The sequence below is a fragment of the Alexandromys fortis genome, unplaced genomic scaffold (genome assembly GCF_014885135.2).
Source record: "Alexandromys fortis isolate MF-2015 unplaced genomic scaffold, M_Fortis_MF-2015_v1.1 scaffold_299, whole genome shotgun sequence".
Classification (NCBI taxonomy): domain Eukaryota; kingdom Metazoa; phylum Chordata; class Mammalia; order Rodentia; family Cricetidae; genus Alexandromys; species Alexandromys fortis.
The window spans coordinates 506623-525988 of record NW_026068187.1 but is presented as its reverse complement, the minus strand read 5'-3'; the positions used below and the strand labels follow the sequence as shown (position 1 = coordinate 525988).

At 46.3% G+C, this 19366-nt stretch overlaps 1 protein-coding gene across 1 annotated transcript; it reads right to left on the bottom strand.

Moving 5' to 3' along the window:
* Positions 1-8685: 8685 nt before the first annotated feature.
* LOC126492781 (late cornified envelope protein 5A-like) lies at positions 8686-9190 on the bottom strand. The gene has a single exon (XM_050129358.1). It carries the CDS (start codon positions 9174-9176, stop codon positions 8754-8756), a length of 423 nt encoding a protein of 140 aa, XP_049985315.1. The 5' UTR covers positions 9177-9190; the 3' UTR covers positions 8686-8753.
* Between the last annotated feature and the right edge of the window lie 10176 nt (positions 9191-19366).

The window sequence follows — 19366 nt, the reverse complement described above, 5'->3', positions numbered from 1 at the left end:
ATTAGGGTGTTCAAGTCCATCTGTTGTAAGATCATTGGGTTCTGGTGTTTTCATCTTGTTTTTTGGATTATTGGGTGAATTCTTGCCTTGGCACCTGCCCATCTCCTCCTATCGAAGCTATCTAATGGGTCTTTTAAAGCCAGATCAGGTTTCCTTGTTGGCCAGGGGCTCCTCTTACAAAATGCTGTTGCTCTGTTCCCTGGCTCCTGCCAGGGGCCAAGTTCCCTCTCGCCCCTCAGAAGGGTCTTCAGGAACAGGACCAGGCTCCCTGTTTGCCAGGGACCTCGCCAACCAAAGGCCTACCTCTTTGCTTTAATTGTAGTGGGGCGATCTGCTCTAGGTGTTGTGCGCCGGTCCCCGCTGTCTGCCGCTTCCTACTCCTATCTGCTGCAGCCTGCGCTGGTGGTCTGCCGTCCCGCCTGGGCCTGGGCCTGCGCTGGTGCTCTGCCGCCCCGTCTGGGGCCTGCAATCAAACAACTTTAATGATAGAAAGATTTACCATGATGAATGAACAAAAAATCATGTAAATGAATAGAAGAGAGGGTGGGGGTTAATTCCTCCTAGCTTTCCGGTGCATATAGTTACTTCAAACTGCTAGGAAAACAGTCTTTGTGGGGGAAGCAAGGGGAAAAAAAGGGCCTTTTACCACTACAAATTCAGTTCACAAATAAGCAGGTCTGACATAGATAGATCATTGACAATAAAAACGAACACACTCTCTGTGTGTGGGTGCTGTGGTGCATGTGTGGCACACACATGAGTGTATGGGTGTGTGCATCCACGCATGTGTGTGGAGCCCAGACCTAGATGACCATCGCCTTCTGCTGTTGCTTTCCTCTTACTGCTTGAGAACTGGAAGCTGACCATTTCACCTAGGTTAGCTGGCTAGCAAGCTCTCCTGTAACCGTCCCTGCTTAGCAGTGCTGGGGTTATAGGCATGCACAGCCACACCTATGTGCGTCCTTTACAGAGGTGCTAGGGATATGAACTCAGTTCCTCTTTTCTACGGAACCAACTCCCCCTCCCTCTAACAACATTCTTAGCAAGGTGCATAACTGAATAAGATAGATTAGAGGCCATTGTCCTCACTCTGGTCAGTATTTATAAGAGGAGGAATAGATTAGAGGCCATTGTCCTCACCCTGGTCAGTATTTATAAGAGGAGGTGAGACTCGCCTTCCTAGGGCTGTCATTTATCCCGAGGCAAACTGGCATGGCTCAGATTTATCACAGCCAAATCATTAGAATCCGCTGCATCGTCATCCACAGTAGATAGGATTTTTCTCTCTTACTCACTGCGATACCAAATTTGCCTGTTTAACCCGTTCTACTAAATTGAGGAGGAACTTCTGCCCCTCAGATGAAACGTCTTGCTCCGTCTATTGCTTAGTGGTGGGAAGACTGAGTCCTCTGTGTGACCAACCTTACTAAATGACAGCCTTTACCTTCTGCGACCTTGCTCTGCCCTGCTCACTTCTCTTCAGTCTGTCTTTCCAGAACTTAAGTCTTGAGAGCAGCCCGATGAGCTGCCTAAGAGTTTTCTGGCTTTATCTTTGACTTTGTTTCAGAATTCAGCTTCTTCCTTCCTGTTCATCCCCATCAAGTCACCGTTTAGGCTTCTGTTTCGCCAGCTCATTCATCAAATGCATATTGATTAGACATCTCAAGGGTCCAGTTTTCTTTTTTACACAGGCTTTCTGTGTTGAATAAGTCATGCCAGGTCTCTTTTTGATTTTTCTTCATAACTTCCATTACAGAAGTGAAATCACGTCCGTTGCCAACGATTAAGATCCCACCTCCACAAAGTCTTTATTCAGATGTTGTGAAAACATTTCAAAGATTATCTGCATTTCCACCCCCATCTCGCTGATTTGCCGTCATGTCCCAGCAGCTCCTTAGACTCAGCACATCACCATTGGGACCAGTCCTCTTCCTCCTTCACACCTTTTCTTTCTCCACTTTTCTGTCACTGTTATTGTCATTTCCTACTGATGAGGCACAAATCTCCGATGCCACCTCAGTTGGTTCATCTCCAAAAGCCCCAATGTTGTACCCGGTTCTATCAATTATTTTCTCTGGGCAAATGCCTTTCCCATCTGTCATTTCCTTTGCTTGCCCAATACCAGGTCCAGATCCCTATCTCAAGCCTGGGTCATTGTGGCTGCCTATTAACATAATCTTTCCAGGTTTCTAGAGCATCCTCACCATTGTGGAAGATGTTCTGTAGGTCAACGTTTGTCTTTCTATACCCTTCTCTACGAACCATTTTTCTATGCCACAAACACAACACTATTAAAAGTCCTAGAACACACGTTTGAAGCTACTAGTGATCCGGTCTGTCCTCTCTCCTCTGAGGACATGTTCTCAGAGATGTAATTCTAGTGCCACTAATCCTTTAGATTCCTTCTCCCCCTTCCATTCAAGCTTTATCACAAGTTCATAGTACAAAAATAACGGTGTCCATAATGATGATTTCCAAGTCAGAAATGCCCTGTCCAAAACTCTGCCCTCTGATAGAAACTGTGCCATCTCAGGATAGCTCTATGCTTTAGTTTTCTTCCCAGAAACTGGGAACCCATGGTTTGCAGCAGTTTTAAGTGGTGAGTGAAAGGATGCCACGTTCACAGCGAAGGACTAATCTTAGCAGCTGGAATTCCAGTTTCTTTTCTAGTGAACACAATGGCCAAGCGTCACTACGACTGGAAGAACGCCTTAAACACCCAAAGCCTCAGGTTGCCTAGAAAGGAAGAACCCATAACCTTGTGTTGTCTTGCACAGTTCCCACACATCTGAATTTCTGTGGGTATGTGGGAACCAGGGGAACTGCCATCCTCACGGCTGGCCATTTAATGGATATCAATGCACCTGTGTTCAAGGACATGCATTCCTACACATTCATGTGTCTCCTAATGAGTCACCATTTCTCTTTCCCAAAACTCAGCCCTTGTATTATTCTGATCCTCACACTGGCTTCCAAGTATGTTCTGAGTCAGGCAAGCCCACCCTTCCTGCCTGGCTGTCCAACAAGTCACGAGGCCTGTTGCTTCACATCCCTGACTGGTGTGGAGAAGGCAGGTCCTCAGTGACATCATCTATTTGTAAACAGCGCGTGTGATGCCCTGCCTCCTAGGAATTACAGAATCTCGGAGCCGGAAGTGAGAGGCAGAGTGGGGCTGTCCTTCAGAGCTTCCCCGGCATGGGATGCCATCTGGACTCGCCTTTACACATCGTGGATGAGTCAATGGTCAACTTACGACTGGGCCTCTGAGCAAACGCCTTCAGATGCTACCCCAGAGCCCAACAGTCGCTGGGTCACTGAGGCAGAGCAGTCAGGCGACAATTTCCTAAGAGCCTGGGTGTGTCCCTAGAAGCCCGAGTGTGCCTTCTTCTGGGCGGTGGTGGTTTGAAGATTGCAGCAGAGCATCACACTGAGTGGATTCCACGGACGTTGATGGCTCCAGATCTGTTTAGGTCGCATTCCTATTACTCACCATCAGAGACCTGGAGCCTTCACTCGCTGTCAAATTTTGTGCCAGTTCCTTGACGTCTCTGAATGCCAGTCTACTCACGCTTACAATTTGAGGAAATTAAAAACTATTTTTTGAGGTTTTTAAGAATTAAATGTGCACACACACACACATTCTGTGCTATGCTTCATGTCTGAAACATAATTAGTGTTCAGCAAATGTGAGCTATTTTTGTGCTATTATTTTTACCATTACTATACCATCCTTTCTGAACCTAGAAGACACTAGGCTAAGGGGTCTTACCTAGAATGAACAGTAAACTCTCTGCTCATACGGCTTCCCATGCTAGTGTGATTTAGTCTGACAGCCACAGCCAAGGTGAGATCTGTAGTTCGTGGTCATGCCTCAGCTGCATAGATCAGACCTCAGAGTCCCTGGCTCATGGCAGGCGCAGAAAATGCTAAGCAAAGGTAAATGGTCTTCCACCACCAGAAAAAGAAAATTCGGGTGTTGTGAGGAGGGAGATGGTGAGGGGAAAGGAGGGGAGGAAAAGGGATAGGAAAGAAGGCAAGAAAGAGAGGAAATAGAGAAGGAACGGAATAAAACCCGAAAGAAGAGAAAGAAGTTTCAGCAGGACTGAATTCAAAGTTTCAGAAGTTGCTAATCCAAATCAGAGTTCCCCAGCTACCTGAGCCTGGCGGAAGGGTGCTGAGTGCGAGGTGGGGGAGCCAACACGGGGGCTGCTCTGGGGAGGAACACAAAGGTTTTGACAGCTCAAGGCAGATCAAGCTAAGCAGAGCAATTAGGAGAACGTTCTTTGGAATCTCGCAATCACCTCCATCTTGCCTGCATACCTAAGTGACTCGGAGCTTTACGCTAGTTTCCCCTCTGTAAAAACGGACGCAGCAGCGCCCACTTCAGTGAGTCATTACACAAAGTAGATGTGGCTGCGGACGCAGAACCCTTAGAAGACACAGAGCAGCCGGTGTGTTCTCCTTCAGGCATGAGCCTTTAAGAAGTAGTATAAAGGGCAATAAAATAAGAAAAATGAAGGCACGGAGAAAGGAATAAAGAGGAAAAGAAGCGTTCATAAGAGGTAGAAGCTTTATTGTGACGTCTTCGGAGGACAATCAAATAAGTAGATCTATTTTTCAACACTGCTGTGCCCAAGCCCCCGCCCATAACATTGTCTGATGTCCCACCCTTGACTTTTGCATTCCCTAGGAGGAAAATCAGCATGAGGGGACAGGGCTGAGAACAGGGTGAGGTTTCTGAGCATCAAAGTGCAGTTAGCTCCAGGGGGACCAATCTCCGAGACTGATCCTGCCTGTTGCTACTATGAAGGGCAGGGTGGGAGCAGCAGAGGGGCCGCTGTAGGATGCGCATCTCTGTGGACTCTCAGCAGCCACCGCAGCAGCCTGAGCTCTGGTTGTTGCAGGAGCGTTGGGACCTTTGGCTTCCTCCGCAGCAGCAGCCGCTAGTGCGCTGTCGGCGGCGCCTCCTGGGAAAGCAGCAGCAGCCGGTGGAACTGGAGCCGCAGCAGCCGGAATCACCGCCGCAGCCACAGCTGCCACAGCCGCCGCCTCCGCAGCAGCCACGGCTACAACAAGAGGAGGAGGGCGCGGGGGCGGGCGTCGGGGCGGAGCAGGGGGCTGAGCCCTGGGAAGACCCTTTGGAAAAGCCTTTGGCGCCCTGCTGAGACATCGCTGCGTTTGTCAAGGCGAATCTGTAAGAAAGACAACCTTTCAAAAAGCCCGCCTTTTCTTTCCAATAGTGGAAGTCAGAATGTTGGACACTTGATTTAAAAGTCTGGCTTGGGGCAAGAGGGTTGAGAGAAAGAAAAGAAAAGAAGGGAAGCAAAGAAACAAATCCCAAACAGCTGCTTAAAGTGGGTGGCAGAGGCAGAAAACCAGAAACAATATACAAAGGATCAGTGCAGTTTCCCTAACTGGTGTAAGGATCATCCAAAGTTTCCATGGTAGAAAAGAAAGAGGATATGGCTACAATGTATCTTCTCTTACTCTTGCCCTTTCCCCACTGTATTTGGGGCACACAGCCTTTCAAGTGGTAATCTCCATTAATGTATGACCATCGCATCTGTCAGAAAACACCCAGCAACCACCTGTCTTCCCACCCCCTCTTCTGTATAGAGACTCTGAAAACACAAACGCATGCCCTGCACATTCTTTCTTGCCTGTTCCCCTTATAATAAAGTCATGGCAGAGAACCAGAAAAGCATAACTAGCCTAAAACCTGGGCTCTAGTCACAACTCCTTGACAGGCTGGAGAACATTTCAAAATTCAGCTCCATGACAGACCTTTGCATCTTCATAGGCAACTGGAAAGGCTGGTCCACTACTAGAAGCTGTCTTTCCACAGCTACATTCCCAGATGTGCCCTGCCCCCCCTTCTCTCTTCCTCTCTTCCCAGCTTCCTCCCCCAGACCCTGCTTGGACACTTACTCGATTTTGGTTCCACAGGAAGACTCACTCAGTTCTCCAACTGGAACTTGCCACCTGTTAGGCAGAAGACTGAACAGTGCATGGCCAGAGAACCTTTTATAAGATTCCTACAAGTTCAGGTTCCTGGGAGGGGCCCATTTCTCAACAGACGTGCTCAGCTGACGCTTACATCCCAGAGGCATTCATCACTCAGGTAGCACTGTAGGTGGTGCACGTGGATATCCAAGTCACTCTACAGAGGTGCCAGGATTGCTGTGGTGTGTTTACTTTCCAAACAGGACACTGTTCATAGCTGGGAGGGCTGTGTGCATGCTCAGAGAAGGCCTGAGGCGCTACTGAAGAGAGGTCTGGGGTCCTCTCTGCTCTCTTAAATGCCGTATGCGGGTGCGCACATACATGTACACGCGCACACGCGCACCATGTCGTGGGGGTAAGAGAACACAGGCACCATTCCACTTTCCCACACACCATTCATGTGTAGCCAGCTCCTTATCATGCATTGTCTTATTTGCATCTCTGGCCCTTGATTCTTGTCTTGTGTGGCAGGCTGCAGGCTGTGTGATAAACCCTGTGGGTTTGTCTAGATGTATCTAGGTAGAGTTGAATGAAGATGACGGTGGGGGATCGAATCCCATTGGTGGTTTCTTCCTGTCACTATTGACAAGAAGAGAAACTCAGGCAAAGTTAAAGGACCACTAAGACCAAAAGAAGTCACCGGTGAATCTCAGGCAAAAATGGGTGAGGGATGTGGGCCTACTGGAAGAAAAATAGGAAACTACTCGTGAACCTCCTGTTTCTGATCTCATCTCCCTTAAGAATAGATTTTCCCGTCGGGTGGTGGTGGCGCATGCCTTTAATCCCAGCACTAGGGAGGCAGAGGCAGGCGGATCTCTGTGAGTTCGAGGCCAGCCTGGTCTACAAGAGCTAGTTCCAGGACAGGCTCCAAAAGCCATAGAGAAACCCTGTCTCGAAAATACAAAAAAAAAANAAAAAAACCCACAAAAAAAAAAAAAAAAAAAAAAAAAAAAAAAAAAAGAAGAAGAAGAAGAATAGATTTTCCCTGGAACTACTGCCACAGAGGGAAAAGACAAACAAAGAAGAAAAAGAAAAGAAAAGGATAAAATAAAAGAACTAAGAAGGAAGAGGGGGAGATTAAACAAACAGATGGCCTCAAAGTCCCCTCAGTAATTACTGCTTTTGATTAGCTTATTTTTAAAACTGGAGGACACTTTGGAGGCTAGGTACCTTCGAACTGCCATTCAATCACCGCAACTATCTGGCCACAACAACCATGAGTATGAGACACAAGAGAATCTAAGATGAATATTCAGGGGTTGAGAGTGAGAGACAGACTCTGGGATGTATGTGCTGGGTGTGACATGAGGAAACAGACATGAAAGACAAGTCATAAACGATACCCGTTTCCTTTGCCCTGGCTTTAGAGCCTGATTAACAGGTTGCCTACTGTGTCTAGAGTACCTCTCGCCAAGGAGAGGTAACACATTCCAAGAAATGAGATCAATGTTAGAAAAGGGAAGGAAGTCATGAGGTAATAAGGTAGATGGGTTCTCCTCTGGAAAACTAGGCAAAAGGTGACAAAAAAAGCAGGGTGATAAGAATTTATATAAAGAGAGATCAAGTAGCTGCTCACTGAACGGACCCCTTACTCCAACTTACATCAGTGTTAACTCTGATCAAAGGAGGTACTAGCTGCTTATCTTGTATAGGAAAGTTGATTTGTAATTAATTTTTAGTATTTCCTGAAGAAACCATCCCAATCCCAGAGGAATATTACATCAACATCCAAGCTCAGTGATTGAAATTCCCTTGTCCTTTATACACACACACACACACACACACACACACACACACACATACTCACACACACACACACACACACACACACACACACACACACACATACACCACCACCAGTATCAGCAGCAGCAGCTACACGGCCACCACCACCATGTGGGGACAATCTTTGACTGAGATGATGTCTTTGTTCCCTCTTCAGACCCAAACCTAAAATTCTAGAGTCCAAGCAAAGTGGACTCCATCATTTCACACCTGTCTTCTCAGCTTCTCCTCTGGAAATGCTTCTCCACTCAGATCTCCTGCATGCCCACTACTAATCACCAGAAAGCAGTGCCTACTCACTAGAGCCCACAATGGGCACTTCAGGAAATCTTATTCTCCGCGATTAAAAGGAGAACGTTTCCCAACGGCTGGCTGCTCACTTTTGAAGGACACCCTCTCAAAATGTTTTTTTTTTTTTCTTCTGGGTATTGCCTGCTTCATCTCATCCCATTCCTAGTTCCCCTTTTGCAAACTGATAAGGGGCAGGGATCTCAGACATGATTCTTATTTTCATGTTTGAAGTTTCCAAGTCCAGAGTCCTAAGTGAACGCTGTTTCCCAGGGCTCTTAAGTGGATGCTGTACCACGATATGCACTTTAGATAAAGGAAGGAAATATTGCTCGATGTGGAGGGTGGGACGGGAGGGCTAAACAAAACAGTACTGGGAGGCCACGACATCAGGAATCAAAAGCTTTATTGTTACCAGAAAAGTGCTTCAGAGCTGAGTTTTAACATCTCATCCCCAGACTGTTGTGTCTGAGAGGAAAAACAAAGCCAATGAGACTCAGAGGTGAGACCGCGAGACCTCAAAACCTCACAGTAGATGAGCTTCGTGGGGGATGAAGAAAGGAAACAGAATTAAGAAGTGTTTCTGCAGGAAAGCGGGAGAAGAGGAGGCACTCTGCCTGGCCGGACTTCCTTCCTCAGCACTGCTCTCCGTGGTCTTCGTGGTCTTCTTCCTCGGGTCAGCAACAACCTCCAGACTTCTGGCTGCTGCTACCGCTGCTGCCGCCGCCACCGCTGCTGCCACAGCTGCCGCCGCCACCGCTGCTGCTGCCACCACTACTACCACAGCTACTGCTACAGCAGCTACTGCCACCGCCGCCACTGCTGCTGCCACAGCTACTGCCACAGCAGCTGCTGCCACCACTACTACCACAGCTACTGCCACAGCAGCTGCTGCCACCGCTGCTAGAGCATCCAGAGCTGTGACGTCGGCGACGCAGAGAGAATCGGGGCTTGTGGTGGCTGGAACAGCAGCTGCCACCCCCAGAGCTGCAGCAGCCCCCTGAGCTGGAGCCACAGCAGGAAGGAGCAGGGGGACACTTGGGCGTCTTGCACTTAGGAGGAGGAGGTGGGCACTGTTGCTGGCTCTGCTGGCAGGACATTTTGAAAGGAACTGGATAAAACTGAAAGATAATGAAAGAATTTTAAGATCAGCAAACCCAATAATGATGCTTTGAAGACTAAATGATGAATTTACAGTATTTTACCGTTTTGGTGATTAGATATTTTAAAACCCAACCTCGCAAGTTCACTTCCAAAATAAAAAGTACAGATGATCCCAATATAGGCAGTTCGTCTTTTCAGATGAATTCATTGTAAGGTCAAGAAGGTACTGATCATAACCTTTTATTACCTTCCATTTCCAGATGGACCCTTCCTTCCCTCCAAACCCTTCTTTCTCCTTGTTCATCTTTAAGATGCCCTCAGCCCCACCCAGAGCCTCTTTCTGCCCAGAAACCCAGCACCAGAGTCTCTCTGGTCTGAGAGATGTTCTACCTGGCTCAGGCACTGGAACAGATCGCTCTGGAAGCCGTGGACTGAGGTGCTACGAGAAGCTTCTGCCTTTTATAGTTCTGCTCTGAACTGAGGTACCCATGTGTGGGATACTGATAGCATCTTTCATGAGGGGTATGGATGACTACCTCGCCTTACAACCCAAGGACCCAATTCCTCCCTCTCTAAGCATCTGAGGTATTAACTCTCAGAGCCTGGGAGAATTGCAACCTTGTAGTATGGCGATGGGACATTGCACACTGTATACAGTACCCATCCATCAATCTCACAAGCAGCTCTGCTATGCTCCCTATTACCTGAGCTGAGCCAGTCCAATTCTAGGCTGCAGAGGGTAATGATAAGACATGTTTGTCCTTTAGAATTGGAAATGGACGGTGACATTCCCCAAAAGGGGATTAAAGGGTGCTTTTCAAATAAGGACAGGAATCCAAAATAAAAACCCCAGCTGGAACCAGAATGCTAGCACGATTCTTTTCATTCTTAGATGGTGCCGTGACCTTGACCAAGAATGCTGGACCTTATGATGATGCTCTTTCAGGCAGGTCTGGGGCACATGAGTGGGTAGTTGGGATTCTCTCCTTGTCTGAGTTTGACATACCAAAAAAGTCCACGAGCATTTGTACTGACAGATCCCTTCAAGTGGGCAGAAGCTGTTGAAGGCCCTGTCTCCATGAATAAAGAATACACCCAGTCTGACCAGAGGTAGAGGAACCAGGTATCTACACAGAGTGAAGCAAGAGGACAAAGCTCAGCTGAAGTTGCCACAAGTGGCCCTTCAGCTGAGTCACCCCAACAGGAAAAGCAGAGAAATGCTTTTTCCACAAATGACCTTACGTAGATAAGGCTGGCAAAGGGAACTGGGGCGGGGGGAGGGGAGGTTGTGCAAGGAACTTTTGAGCACCTATGATGGAATGCAAAATTATTTTCCCTACAAAGAATGCTCCATGGCTAGGTTAAATCCCCGGGAAAATCAGCACTGAGCTGGGAGAGCAGTCAGTGTCAAGTTGCAATGAAAGGTGTGGGTGGGGGTGGAACTGAAGACAGAGAGAGCAACCATATCTGGGGCCCATGTCTGGGTGGATGGGCTGAAGCCAGAAACCCCGTGGCTCGGTCATAACACACGTTACAGGGCCAGCTTCTAGCTTTTCTCTCCCTATCAAGCAACTTGCTTAATTGTCTCTGTAAAACCAGGCTAACAACAGTTCCTAGCCCACTAAGTAAGGCAACCCAGGTAAAGGTCTCAGAGCAGCGCTAGACTTGTGAGTATAAAGTATAACTTTACAAAAGAATCTGCATCAATGAGCTGATGTACCAAATGACATTCATCACACAATCTATGTTTTTATGAATCTGTTAAAAAAAATAAAAATCTATAAAAAACTATTGAATTTCAGAAGTAAAAATAATCAAATCACCCACTATAGATTCAATTACTTCTGTAAGTAAGTATATTCTCAATATCAAATTAGTGATCTACCTCTTTCTGAAACCAAAACTATACGAGGAAAGAATGTTTATCTCAAAGGACCATTTTAATAGTCATTAAACTCTTGGAATAATGCCAGGCACATAGCACAACTCTGATGTCACATGTGTTCTGATGGCAAAGGTTAAGAGTGTTTGTCAGTAGAGGAGGAGATTATACAGGCCACACTCATGAAAATAAAGCCCCTGTAATTCCATCCCCAAATATTTCACTCTCTCCTTCCTTTAATTTTGACTACATGTCATTTTTAGTGATCTTTGTTTTGCATTGATTTTTTATACCTGTTATCATATTGTCTATGTAAGGGGTTTTCCTATTAATTTTTAACTAATGTGTTACTGGGAACATTCCCCCATGTACTCCATTTGAAGTGTGAAGGCCGGAAGATAATTTCACAGACAGCACAGGGTCTGCCCATGTGGTAGGAGTCATGATGTCTAAGGCAGGCTCGACGTTTGACTCTCAGTTTTTTGCTTACCAGCAGAGAGACCTTGAACAAGTTATTTTAGCACTCTCCCTCACTGGCCTCATTTGTGAAATGGGAAAAAATAGCATTGATCTCCCAGGGTCATTTGCAGAGTAAGTGACTGACATTCATAAACCTCTTATGATAGTACCTAGCATATATAAGTTCTTGATAAATATTAAGGAATGAAAACTGACACCATTCTACTTTTGAGGTTTATAGCACAGGGGATAGGTTGGGTTTAAAGACTACAAGGTAGGGAAGTGGAGAGACTGCTTTGGTTCCTAGGTCTCAGCAGGAATCACCCCTGTCTGATAAATATAATAGGAATGAAGAACACAGCTCAAATTTCTAGAAAAAGAAGCTTAATAGGAGCTAAAGGAATCCCATGTTTAATACATAAGGATGGCTATGTTTGAAAGGAACAGGGCCCATATGCTTATAGCTATGTGGACGTCTGTCTGTCCAGCTGACCACACAGGAAAGGTCTTTGAGTTTGGAAATCTTTGAGACATCTAACTTGGTGTTTTGTAGGCAATAGATCTTATCTCTTCACCAGATTGAATTTGCCATTCAGAAGAGAGGTCAGATGCCTCCAGCAAAACTAGACCAAGAGTTCTTTTTAACAACTTCCATACAATTCATGGAATGGCAGACTATCTGGATAGGATGCTGACTGCCATTCATAGACAGTGATTCTCGACCCTAGAGGCTACAACATTCTCCAAGAACCCGCTGGGTGGCTCTAGTGCAAATCAGGTCCTAGAATTATTAGCTTAGATCAAGAAAAAACTGAGACTAGGAGATGGAAAGATGCTTCCGCCGACTCACACAAGGTCAGAGATGGAGCTGAACTTGGAACCCATCTACCAGCTGTGCCACCATCACTTAACTCTATCTCCTAGATGGAAATCTAGTTCTTCTCGTGCCTTTTCATCCCTCTAAATGTGTGGGCTCTGTAACTGCCATTTGGAAACACTTGGGGAGGGAGAATATCTCTATAGAGCATTTCCTTCGAGTGACTATTCCTGAAGCAATGCAGTGTGCTATACACAACATTTACACTGCACTCAGTGTTTGAGACAGCCTAGATGTGCTTGTAAGCAGATTAAAGGATGTGCATAGGTTAACACAATCAGGTTTCCTTGTATGTAAAAGACGTGAAAATGGTGGGAGCAATGCGAGGTCCACAGGAAATCCTAGAACCAGTCCCTGGGGATGCCTGGAGTCTGCTTACTAACCATAGCTATCAAAGCTGGAGTGAAAATAGTCACAGCTATGGTGACTCATGGCCTGAATCGCACGTCTTGAAAAGTCAACGTTACCTCTCCTTCCTTCAACGACTAAGAATGAAGTCTCTGTCTGCAAAGGACTGTCAGGCATTGTCAGGGAGGGGCCATCTGGCAGGCCCCGAGGTGCCTTCCCAGGGCAGCACCATTGTAATGACTCCCCTGTGGCCCAGAGCTCTTGCCTTGCCCACATCTGACTTATCGCTGCATCAAACTCACAAGACATTAATGACATCAACGAGATTCAAATGTGGGCCTGACAAGTACGTCTTCTTCCTGCAGAGAAACTCCTGGAAGAAGCAGAAGTGGAAGTGTAACCAGGACATCTGAGCAGGAGGTCGCAAAAGGACCCCAGTTTTTTTCATGGCAAACAAAATTAGACAGTCCTATTATACCATATGATGATCACTTCCCTTCTTGAACAGATATGGAGGGTGGTCCTTGAAAACCTGTCCTCTGGCTTCCCTTTCTTTATGTTCCTGCCTGGAAACTTATTCTAGGGAGCAGCGTCTGGGCACAACATTATTGTCACCTTCCACACGCTGATCCAGGCTCTGACATTGTAAAGGTGGCCTTGTTTGTCTTTATGTTCAATACTCCTGATTGCCGTGGTGTCGTCTCTGGTAGTCAGTGATGCCCACCCACCCCGTTCCTCAAACCTATGAAGGCATTACCCCACAGCAAAAGGGACTTGATATGTTTGAACAAGTTAAGGGCCTTGAGATAGGAAAATGTTCTTGGATTACACAGATGGGCCTAATGGGCCCCATGAGGGTCTTTCTAAGAAGCAAGCAAGAGAGTCAGAGTCAGAGAGAGACAATAGGACAAGGGAAACAGGTGCTGGAATGAGACATATTGAAAATGCTGGAAGGGTCCATCAGCCAAAGAATGTGGACCACCTCTAGGAGATGGAAAACACAGACAGTTTTCCTCTTGCCACAGCTAATGGGATATTTGGGTAGAAAGGCCTCTAGAGGTTTCTATGATGAGGCTACAAACCTCACTTCCTTCCTTCTTGTGCACTACTGTCTCCAATAAATGAATGTTAGAAACACATTCAAAAGTCGTGACACCGAAGACTGACTCACAACTGCTCGGAGACCCAGGTGCATGCCTGAGTGCTTTCTGAGGAAGCCCCACCTCCAGGCCCTAAGCCAGTCCTCTCTGCCTCCCATGTCTGCCTGGTCCTCGCTCTCTTGGATGCTCATAGTCAGCTGTGGTTTATCTTCTCCGTGAGGAACATTCCCGCAGCTGGAGCCTGAGGCAGAAATGCCCCGGGATCCTCCGGAATGAACAACTGGAGAGAGGAGGATCCCTCCTCTTGGAGAATAAATAAATGCATCAGGCAGGCACCGGAAAGAATAAATACAGCCAGCAAGGTTCCGGGGAGCTCATGCGCAGGCATCTTGTTTTCCCAGCTGGGCATGAAGTGGCATACTCAGGTGCAGTGGGGAGGGGCAGGCTGCACAGTGCCAAGTGTACCAAGGCAGCTGCAAAGGCTCCACTGTCCAGCAAGTGACACTTCTCTGGGGAGCTCAACTGACTCTCACAGCTGCACAGAGCCAAGTCCCTGTTTGCCCTCACTAGAGGAATAGCAGGGATTTTTAAAAATACATAGTTATCTTAAATCACACTGAGAACCTGCAGGAAGCCAGACCTGTGATAGGCAGTGAGGGTCAGAATGGTACCCTGTCACCCACTAGGAGTCCTAAGAGTCAGCATCCCAGTGTGGAGTTCCCACTGCACTGTAATCAGAGCAGACTCTGATGGAAAGGAAACAAAGCCCAGCTGAATTAGACAAGTGACATGTACAGTGAATTACAATGGTGTAAATAGTACACTGACTCTACTTGGTTTATACTTTAAATATGTCTGTATAATATATAAATTCATTTACACTAAAGGGAACTATATCAAGATGCCAACAACAATTATTTCAGAGTAGGGGATTACACGTATTTTATTTTATCTTACGTGCATTTTCTAATCTTTATTTATTTATTCAATTGATTTATTAATAATTTTCTTTACTTAGTGTTTAAGTTAACATACAGATACTGCACCAATCAAAAAAGTTAGAGAAGTCCCCACCAGAATAGCGTTTGGTATTCTACTCAATTTTTGTTTTGAGTATCTGTTAGCACTAGACAACAGTACTTATCACTGGAAAACAAGGATGGAGTTTCTACCCACAGCCATGTCCCTGTCTATCTGACCTCTAGTGTGTCATCCTTTGGTTGAGTACCAGAATATGGAACTAAAATGCAGCACATACCCTAGAAACACCCGCTGCAGACAACTATGCCGAAAGCATGGGCCCTGGAGGGTAGGGTGGGAGGATCAAGAAGAGCAGGGTCAGTGTCAGAGTCTGATGTTAATGTAACCTGGCCCTGGACTCCAGCTAGGGACTGAAGGTGCTGGGCCCAACTCTTTGTCTTTCAGATCATGACCACATGGTACCAGGGACTTGCTATTGATTGACTTCAAGTGCTGGCTCTGGTAGTGGGAAAAGTTAGCTCTCCACCTCAACCCATGCAAAGACACCATCTTCCCTGGCTATCTCAATGATCAATTGATGATGTTCCCATTCCAGAAGATATGTAATTTGACTTTGTACAGCTGAAGCCTGTCTCCAGAGCACATGGCAGACTTGGTAAAGGGAAGGAAGAGAAAGAGGGGAGAAAGAAAGAAAATTGGGGAAGAGGAAAGCTAGAAAACAACAGCTGGGACATGAGTGACAAGTGGCTTTCCCACTGTGCACCATTCTACTTCAGGTAGTGGAGAGTCTGCTGATTTTAAATGGTGAGCCTAAGTGACTCTTGCTTGGCACAAAGAAAAACACCCATAGATTCCAGCACCAGGACATACAATTGCAGTTGGAGCTGCTCTTTCCTCACCTCTTTTCCTTCAACGTTGGACTGTACCCGCCCACCGTGCACACTCCAGCTCAAGGCTGAACCTGTCCTGCCATGCCAGGACTTCCTGGACCTGATCAGCCATGCTTCTGCCTCTGGAGCACGAGCAGAGTGTGGCTGAGTCATGTTACAGGCATCTGGACAATTTCGCAGATGCCTGAAGGCTCTGGGCTAATGATGAAATGGCCGAGAATTTCCTGCTGTCTCTGTGCAAATTCTTTCCATCAAAATCCAGTATAAATACTGAGAACTGTCTCTTTCCTAGGTTTGCAGACTATGCCATCCTAGGGATTCAGGCTTGGACCTTCCTTCCTTCGTTCCTTCCTTCGTTCCTTCCTTCGTTCCTTCGTTCCTTCCTTCCTTCCTTCCTTCCTTCCTTCCTTTATTCCCCTTCACTCTTCCTCTAACACACACACACACACACACACACACACACACACACACACACGCCTGACCAACCATAAATCTTCTTCATCCTTTTAATGTCTTATTAAAACATCCCCTTGCTGCCATGTGATGATCTCCCCTCTCCTCCCAGGTCCTTATTCTTTATCCTACCGTCTGATGATACCAACCACTCCACTGATTCTCAGCTAGGTTGAGCAGATAAGTTGTTAAATGTTGCAAGGTTCCAACTTCATGTCATGCCCTCAGACTCCCTCAATTCCGATATGGTCAATAAGGTAGACAGTCAAAAGGATACCTATAGAAAGGACATGCTGTGGTTGGAGCCAACTGCCTACTGCAGTCATTGCATACAGTATGACCAGTGCCTCATGCAAACTGCCTCAGCTCTCTCAGTAAATTGTCCCAAGACTCAAGGTAAGGATCCATCTTAGCTTCTCCTTGTTCCTCATTCCACATCTGATGATACAGAGGGATTTTTCCTCCCATCCCTACTCCCTCTTTTCTCCAGATTCTTTCTATCTTTATAAAAAAAAATGAGGAGCCTGAGCATACTTGAAACTTTTAAAGGCTTCCATGCTATCTCCAAAGGAAAATAAAATTCAAATTCCTTCAAATAGTACCCAGGTTCTTAATGACTTAACATCTTCTAGGAATCCCCTACCTTTACAGTATCTGTACTGTGTAGGTGTTATGGCTTGTTCAAATTCTTTCCCAACCCTAAATGTGCCCAGATGCACCTACACCTTAGGGATAGCCTTGCCTTCTTAATGTCTTCTTCAGGCTCCTGCCAAGGACTGTCTAGAAAACCTGCCCAGGCAGACCCCGGCACTACTGCTACACAGAGTGTGCCATAGAGGAACAATTCTATCGTGCTCCACAGAGATCCTGTTGATCCTCCCAGGCTTAGGATGGCAGGCTTGCTACTTCCACATGGCTCTGCATGCCGTTAAAACCAGGGGAGACCTTCTGAAGGTCTGACCTCGGCTCTGCTAAAGACAGCTGCTTCAAGTTATTTCTCACAGTACCCGCAAGCCCAAACATGGCTCATGACATTCAGCAGATAGTTCTCAGATGAAGAAAGAAGCAGGGGAAGAATGAGAGCTTGTCGTCATTGTCACGGAGGGAGGAGGCCCACATGGGGCCAGTGTGGCTGTGGTACAGCAGGTTCTGACCTTGACTCAGCCTGATTCAGTTGGAAATTGTGACTGAAGTCACTTCTCCTCAGCATGTTGCCTTGGTCACCCAGGGATGCCGGGGAAACACCAGGAGTTGACTGTTTTTTCTGTGTAAATTAGGTGACGTCAGTCCAGCTTGAGCTATTATTAGACTTCCCAGGTCACCTGGAGTCCATCAAGTATCTCAGTCATCTCTCCTTATTGAGAGATTGGCTCAAGAAGTCAGGACAGGTGGTCCAGCTACAACATGTCCTTCCCACTGCCACTCTTAACTGCCTACCTCACTGGTCACATTAGGATGGAGGGAGTCTAGGGTGTGACGTGAAATGGAAGCTTGAAGGGTCCAATAGAGTATCCTGTCTATCCATTTGAGGGCCAGGGAGATTTTGGAAAGTCTTACGGGAAAATTAAAACCTGAATGATGAATCTGCTTGGTGAATCTGCTCCCTCCCCGACATACTTCAGACAGGTGCCTAAGGTGGGCAGGAAGTGGGTCTCTAATTTGGTGGCTCGGTTACTACTCTTCTAAGGAGGTTACTGTGTGGAATCTTTGTGGATGAACTTTCTGAATCTCTGTCATTTCCTAAGATGCACTGGAACACCCCAGTGACCCACAGTCTTCTGATAAAGACGGAGCTTGGATCCTGGACCAAGCTTCAGGCACCAAAGAGGGCTAGTAGGTATAGATTTATGGTGCAATAGTAAATCCCAGAAGATAGTTGGAACTTAGTACATACTCACTAAATATCTTCATTAAGAAGGAAGTGGAACAGAATGAAATGAAGCTAAGTCAGGTACTGTACGTGAACTAGCTGCCATCAAACCAGCCGAGGGAGCAATGCGAGCCTATCTGAACACTACACAACCCATGCACGGGGCATAAGTCAGCTTCTCAGACATCTGCTACCTCCTACCTGCTCCAAGACTTTTAGACACAAGTGTTCATTTACTTGAGCAGAAAATCTTTTGAATCATAAATGTCATTCTGTAGGCACCCTTTGTGGCACATAACCCATGCCCTAAAACCTTTTATTATTGTGTCTTCCTGCTCTCTCCCTTTCTGGAATTTTCCATGAACATCTTTCCCAACAGTCTTTTCTTGGGCCACAGAAGGACCTTGTCTCCAAAGCACTTAGTGCCTTAGTTGCCAAGGTGGAATTTCTCATTGGGAACCAGGATGTGGGAGAGTAAATGCATCTTATCAAGAGAGTAAGATATGAGGATTAGTGTGGAGAGACTCACTCATCTTTAAAGTTGAACAACTTTAGCAGAGTAAACACAGTAAAATAAAATTAAATAAGAAGAAATGTCCCCTTGAGTCTCAGCTCTCTACCCTGTCAACACTATAGCCTTGAACTTCTTGCATTCCCTCTTTGAACCCCAATTTTTATCAACAACATGAATGTTTATCATATGCTATCAGAACAAATGAGATCACATATAGCATTGTACTTGGTGAGCCATAAATTATTATGAAAATATAAACTAGTAATAATAATGACAGAAACACAATCATCTAAAGATGATGTGATAATCAACTTGAGAACGGCGTTGTTCCTCACATACCCTGAAGCTTTATGTGACATCACTGGCCCTGGAGGCCAGAGAGTAGCAGATCTGCTAATAGAAGACACTGAGAGGTGAGATCTAAGAATTGGAGACACTTCTGGGCATTGTTGGTGCCTATCTAGAAGACAGCACTAAGGAAAAACATTCCTGGCCCAAAGATAGCAAAAATACATCTGATGGTTATTCTTTGTCGCCCAGCCTTGACCCCCACAAGACTCTTCTGATGGCTGGAGAATGAGGGCTTTGGTTTCCCTAGCTGGTTCTGCAGGCCCTCGGGAACCAGAATGAGAGAGGAACTGGACTTGAGAAGTTCCTCTGCCTCCCAAGACCAGTGTATCCTCATGTGGAAAAAAGAAAGCTGGATGAGACTACTTCAGCAGGTCCGCCCCACCAGAGTGGACCTAGTGGACTGTCTATAAGGTCTCCCTCACATCCCCTTCTTGGGAACCTATGGTGCATAGAACTGTAGC

Coding starts and splice junctions, on each gene's coding strand:
- LOC126492781 (XM_050129358.1), bottom strand. CDS start 9,176: ATGTCCTGCCAGCAGAGCCAGCAACAGTGCCCACCTCCTCCTCCTAAG.